Source organism: Sorex araneus, chromosome 3 (assembly GCF_027595985.1).
Source record: "Sorex araneus isolate mSorAra2 chromosome 3, mSorAra2.pri, whole genome shotgun sequence".
NCBI classification, from domain to species: Eukaryota; Metazoa; Chordata; class Mammalia; order Eulipotyphla; family Soricidae; genus Sorex; species Sorex araneus.
In genome coordinates, this window is record NC_073304.1 from 139,548,486 (window position 1) to 139,555,467 (window position 6,982).

Consider the following 6,982-nt stretch of genomic DNA (forward strand, 5'->3'; position numbering starts at 1 on the left):
GCTGTCACTGTCATCCCGTTGCTCATCGATTTGCTCGAGCGGGTACCAGTAACATCTCCATTGTGAGACTTGTTACTGTTTTTGGCATATTGAATACGCCACGAGTAGCTTGCCAGGCTCTGCAGTGCAGACGAGATACTCTCGGTAGCTTGCCAGACTCTCCAAGAAGGGCGGAGGAATCGAAATCAGGTCAGGGCATGCAAGGCAAACGCCCGACCCCTACCGCTGTAAATGATTAATCTGGCCTGACTGCTATAGTCTGAGTCTGTGGCAAGACTCTCCCTACAAGCTTCAATGAATCTCTTACTGTGCTCATACAAAAATAACTAATATTGAGATGTTAATTAAGATGCTAGGAGCAGGAGAATATCTTAGGTGGTGTTTCCTTTGAACCTGGTGGGCCCTCAGGAAGGGCTTTCTTATGTTTATTTTGCTGGGTAAGACTAGGGCCCAGAGAGACAAGTAAGGGGGGAGAGACTAATGAAGAAAGAGCAGAATCCAGAGAGCTGGGATGGAGGAATGAGGAAGGAAGAGTGCTGGGGGAGAGAGAGGAGAGAGGAGAAATGGGGAGCTCAGAGAGACCAGAACAGGCACTTGGAGAGAATGGAATAAATGGCAACTTATCAATCAACTGGCTTGGTCCTCGTTTACTCCACTCTCTGCCCCATGGCCTGGGCTGCCCTGGCTGGGCTAGTGGCCCAGGATCGACCCCCTGAACCCGGGTGAACCAACAGGGAGAGCTGCCAGGGCTCTCTCCTGGCCACCCCCCCACACACACCCGGCAGATATTTTTTTATAGTGAAGGACCTATACAAGGAAAATTACAAAACACTACTTCAAAAAATAAAGAAGGATACTAGGAAATGGAGACACATCCCCTACTCATGGATAGGGAGAATTAACATTGTCAAGATGGCAATACTCCCCAAAGCACTATACAAATTTAATGTGGTCCCTATCAGGATACCCATGACATTTTTCAAAGAAATAGACAAAACACTCCTGAAATTCATATGGAACAATAAATCCCCACAAATAGCTAAAGCAATCCTTGGGAAAAAGAAGATGGGTGGCGTCACCTTACCCAACTTCAAACTCTACTACAAAGAAGTAGTAATTAAAACAGCCTAGTGTTGGGCTAAAAACAGACCTGCAGACCAAGGGAACAGAGTTGAATATTCTGTCACAGACCCCCAAACATATGGCCACTTAATCTTTGACAAAGGAACAAGAAATCTGAAGTGGAACAAGAAAAGCCTCTTCAACAAGTGGTGCTGGGAAAACTGGAAACCTACCTGCAAAGAAATGAACTCTGGCCTCTGTCTAATGCCAAGCACAAAAGTCATATCAAAGTGGACTAAAGACCTAAGTATCAGACACAAAACTATAAGGTACATAGAGGAAAATGTAGGCAGAACTCTCCATGACCCTGAAGCTAAAAGCATCTGTAAGGATGAAACAGCACTGACCAAGCAAGTGGAAGCAAACATAAACAAATGGGACTACATCAAACTAAGAAGCTTCTGCACTTCAAAAGAAACAGTGACCAAAATACAGAAAAAGCCCACAGAATGGGAAAGAATGTTTACCCAATACCCATCTGATAAAGGATTAATACAAGACACTAGTAGAACTGTATAAGAAAAAACCTCCAACCCCATCAAAAAATGAGGAGAAGAAATGAACAGAAGTTTCCTCAAAAAAGAAACACAAATGGCCAAAAGGAACATGAAAAAATGCTCCACATCACTAGTCATCAGGGAGATGCAAATCAAAACAATAATGAGGTATCATCTCACACCACAGAGACTGGCACACATTCAAAAGAACAAAAGCAACCAGTGCTGGCGTGCATGTGGGGAAAAAGGGACACTTCTTCACTGTTGGTGAGACTGCCGACTAGTCCAGCCTTTCTGGAAAACAATATGGACAGTCCTTTAAAAACTAGAAATTGAGCTCCATATGACCCTGCAATACAACTTCTGGGAATATATCCCAAGGATGCAAAAAAGCACAATAGAAATGACATCTGTTCACTGCAGCACTGTTCACAACAGCCAAAATCTGGAAAAAACCCAAGTGACCTAGAACAGATGACTCGTTAAAGAAACTTTGGTACATCTACACAATGGAATACTATGCAGCTGTTAGGAGAGATGAAATCATGAAATTTGCTTATCAATGGATAGACATGGAGAGTATCATGCTAAGTGAAATGAGTCAGAAAGAGAGGGACAGACATAGAAGGACTGCACTCATTTGTGGAGTATAGAATAACATAACTTGAAGCTGACATCCAAGGACAGTAGATACCAGGGCCAGAGGATTGCCCCATATCCTGCTTCATGAGCGGAGGGGAGAAGGCAGATGGAATAGAGAAGGGATCACTAAGAAAATGATGGCTGGAGGAATCAGTCGGGATGGAAGATGTGTGCTGAAAATAATGGACCAAACATGATGACCTCTTAGTGTCTGTATTGCAAGCCATAATGCCCAAAAGTAGAGAGAGAGTATGGGGAATATTGTCTGCCATGGAGGCAGGGGTAGGGTTGGAAAGTGGGGGTATACAGGGGATATTGGTGGTAGGGAATGTGCACTGGTGGAGGGATGGGTGTTTGATCATTGTGATTGTAACCGAAACACGAAAGCTTGTAACTATCTCATGGTGATTCAATAAAATTAAAAAAAAAAAAAAGCTTGTTGAATAACAGCAAAGTTTTGGTTTACCTTCTGTTTGGTTGGATCCATAGGTCTGCTATTAAACCATTGTTATTTTGGCTCTCCACATGAGCACTGATACAAACAGACTAGAGCTTAATTCTAAGACATCACCAATTTGAAAGCAAAGGTAAGTTTTCATTTTCTGAGCACTGCTTAAGAAATTGTTCATCATATTTTGTTTGGGGGCTGGAGTGATAGCAGTGATAGCATAGTGGTAGGGCGTTTGCCATGCATGTGGCCGACCCGGGTTATATTCCTCAGGCCCTCTCAGAGAGCCTGGCAAGCTACCGAGAGTATCTCACCCATACGGCAGAGCCTGGCAAGCTACCCGTGGCTATTCAATATGCCAAAGAGAGTAGCAACAAGTCTCAAAATGGATACGGTACTGGTGCCTGCTCAAGCAAATCAATGAGCAACAGGATGACAGTGATACAGTGACACAGTCATTTTATTTCGATCGGAAAGTGGTTCCACAATTTAGTAGCAAAAATTGAAAGTATTAAAATAACTTTTTTAAGACTCAAAAAGTCAAAAGAAGATACATAACTAAAACTTTCCTCACACTCTTGGGGTCAGACAGTACAACAGTCAGGGTACTTGCTTGCCTTGCATGCAGCCAACCTGGGTTTGGTCTTTGGCACCCCATACTGTCCTCTAAGTACTGACAGGAGTGGATCACAAGTGCAGAACCAGGAATAAGCCCTGAGCACCACCAGGTTTGGTACCAAAGCGAAAACAAATTAAAATAAATAAAATAAAAATCTTCCTACCACTATACATAAGTTGCCCCAAAGCAGTCAATAATACTTAATAAAAGCACATATATACATATGACCCACCCCAACTTACCACATACACCATACTCAATTTCACATGTTCCCTATTTTTTTTTTTTTTTTTTTTTTTTTGCTTTTTGGGTCACACCTGGCAATGCACAGGGGTTACTCCTGGCTCTGCACTCAGGAATTACTCCTGGCGGTGCTCGGGGCACCATATGGGATGCTGGGATTTGAACCCGGTTGCGTGCAAGGCAAACGCCCTACCCTCTGTGCTATCTCTCCAGCCCATGTTCCCTATTTTAATTGAACAACAAACATATCTTGTTACAGGTATACTGATACAATATATACTGGTGCATAAAAAAAAATCCCCATTCACAGTGTATGACTGAAACATAATCACAAAAGTTTGTAAGTCTGTAACTGTATCTCACAGTGATTCATTAAAGTAAAATTAAAAAATGTATATCCTCCTTCTTTGTTAAGGCTGTATCATATCTCTATACAGATAAACCAATTTTGTTTGTTTAATTTGGGGTCATACTCAGGAGTGCTCAGGGCTTACTCAGGCCCTATGCTCAGAGATTACTCCTGGTGAGGCTTTGGGAACCATATGTAGTGCTAGGGAACAAATCTAAGTCGGCCATGTACAAAAAAAGCACCCTACCTACTGTACTATATGTCTGGTCCAATAAACCAATTTTTAACCAATCTCCTACAGAAAGACATTTTAGGCTTTCTATTCATCCACACAGTGTTATCAACATTTTTATTATTACTGATCTCTTACATTTCAAAAATGGAAATATTTGTAGTTTGAATTCTCCCTTGAGGGGCAGAGGGTTGAAAGAAACTGGGGACACTGATGGAGTGAACTTAACACTGGTGATTGTTGTTGGAACACTGTATACCTAAAACTCAATCATGAACATTTTTAAATCACAGTGCCTTGAAAAAAAAAACATAACATGTAAATTAAAAAACAAAAAGAAAAAAGAAGTATCCTTTAAGGGACTGAAGAGATAGTATGGTGGGTAAGGCACTTGCCTTTTACACCAGACCCAGGTTCAATCTGCATTACCAAATAGGGTCCCTGAAAGCTACCAGGAATGACTCCTGAGCACAGAGTCAACAATACGCCCTGAATGTAGTCAGGTGTGACCCAAACTACCCTCCCCTCAAAGAAATAAGTGTACTTTCAGGGTTGGAGTGAGAGTACAGTGGGTGCAAGCGACTAAACTGAGTTTGATCCCCAGCACCACATAAAGTCTCCTGAGTCCCACTAGAAATGATTGGTGAGTACAAAGGCATATGTGGGCCAAAAACAAGAAAGGAAGGAAGGGTGGGATTTTTTAATCTTAAATAGTAAAAAATTTGCATACCCTATCATTCATGACAGCATTTGTCCAAAATTGTTCAACATATTTTAAGCACTGTAGACACATAATAAAATTTGTATTTTATTTTGAGAACCTAAAGATATATTAGCTTTAATATAAAAGAAAATTGGGGGCTGGAGCGATAGCACAGTGGGTAGGGCATTTGCCTTGCACACAGCGACACGGGTTCTAATCCCAGCATCCCATATGGTCCCCTGAGCACCGCCAGGGGTAATTCCTGAGTGAAGAGCCAGGAGTAACCCCTGTGCATCGCCGGGTGTGACCCCAAAAAAAAATTCTAATATTTTATTGATTGGAATTTGCAGTCTAGGAAACACAAGGGTTACACCATAAATACAAACATCTTTAATTCTTTTTTTGCAGTGCCAGTGATTCATGGAGAGGGCTCACCATACAAGACACATGCTCTACAGTTAGGCCACAGCTCTGACCTCACAAGTGGTTTTTAAACATGTCAGTTATTAAATATATAACTATATATTTACAGATTATGTATCAATGCAATACAAATTGTTTTAAGTATTTTTCAGATATTTTAACTATAAAACTTCCCCTTTCCTCATGTTAATTACATTCATGTACATGTGTGTAGTTTCATGGAATTACCAGGAAATACATATACTCTATTTCAGTAACAATAATCAAGATTTATTACATACTAGACTCCTCTACCTTATAGGTTGACTCATTTAATCCTCACAATGGTTCTGCATGGTAGAACTATTGAATATTACTATCACAACCGAACAGTGAGACAACCAAGACTCAGAAAGGTTAAATAATATGTCAATAATTACTAAGAGCTATCAAAATCAAGATTTAATCTTCAACCTGTTGGTGTTAAAACATATTTTCCCTCCAAAATAGTGAATATTTGAGAAAGTTTCAAGAAAGTTTGGAGAAGCACCAGGATATCTTATTGTAATCAATGCTGACCATTTTGTCTAAACACATAGATCTTAAAAAGCACCAAGTAAACACTTTCAAATTTTGGGAGTACTATAAACTAAAGGTCCTGATTATAACTGCAATTAAATCAACAACCATATGAACCAGAGGACAAGTTAAATGACTTCAAGTACACCTGATTCTTACCAGATTTCATTTCCAAAAGTGTATTGTTATTAATTTCATTGTTGGCTTTTCCTGGCTGAGGCACTCGCAATGGTATGATCTGGGGGACACACACTGAACCAGCTGTCATTTTCCCTCCTTAAAATGAAAAATAGATGAAAATTAATTAGAATGAGGACTTATACTTGAACGCTAAAGCTCCAGAGAAACACCTCGTCTGAGGATAGTAAAACTAGTACAAACTAAAGAGAATACTTTAAATATACTCCTTATAATGTTACTGTACAGATGAATTGTTATGTTGTATTACTGATGTTAGTATCTTTCAGTGATCTACAACAGCTCAGTTATGGATAAGGAATACAAATGAATGGAACAGGATAATGTAATTCTTTCAGAGGACAAGTTAAATGAACATGTCAAATCAAAGACCATGCCAAATGATTTGATCCCAGTCCTGCCGTACGTGGTCTAGTGTCGTGGGCACTTTGGGGATGCAGTAAATTTGCATTTCGAGACGAAAAAACATCAACACTATAGCGTAACCATGCTACCTAAACTATAATAACATAATTTATTTTTAAAACCCTAACACAACAATTTTCATCTCTATGTGGCCTTTTAATTTTCAACGATTATGGTTTTACTCAATTTGTAATCCATATAGTCACTTTATTTGGGGGTATACTTCTTGCACCCTCACTCTATTTACAGTTTTCTAGCTTACTTATCTATCGATTTAATCAACAACCTTCTTTATCAACTTGGATTGAACATCTACAGCTCTGATTCGTTCCTATTATTCACACACACTGCTCTTTGTGTGTGTGTGTGCCTCTAAGCGAGGCTCCCCTGCGCCCCTTGTGGTCCGCGTCCCCACGTTGCGGGCCGACACGCCAGGCGTGGGCTCTTGGAAAGCAGCAGCAGGAGGCCACGGGCTCCAGCACGATGGAGCAGCACCCAAGGGAGCACTAAGGAATGAGGGCGGCGTGGTTGAGAGAGGAGCCC

General features: G+C 40.7%; 1 protein-coding gene across 1 annotated transcript in view; it reads right to left on the reverse strand.

The window, feature by feature from the left end:
- Window positions 1–6,982, reverse strand: part of DZANK1 (double zinc ribbon and ankyrin repeat domains 1) — a 109,661-nt gene that overhangs the window by 102,320 nt on the left and 359 nt on the right. Inside the window, 1 exon segment of the mRNA XM_004614405.2 lies at window positions 5,996–6,112. Coding sequence (XP_004614462.2) covers window positions 5,996–6,104 — 109 coding nt within the window. The 5' untranslated portion in view covers window positions 6,105–6,112.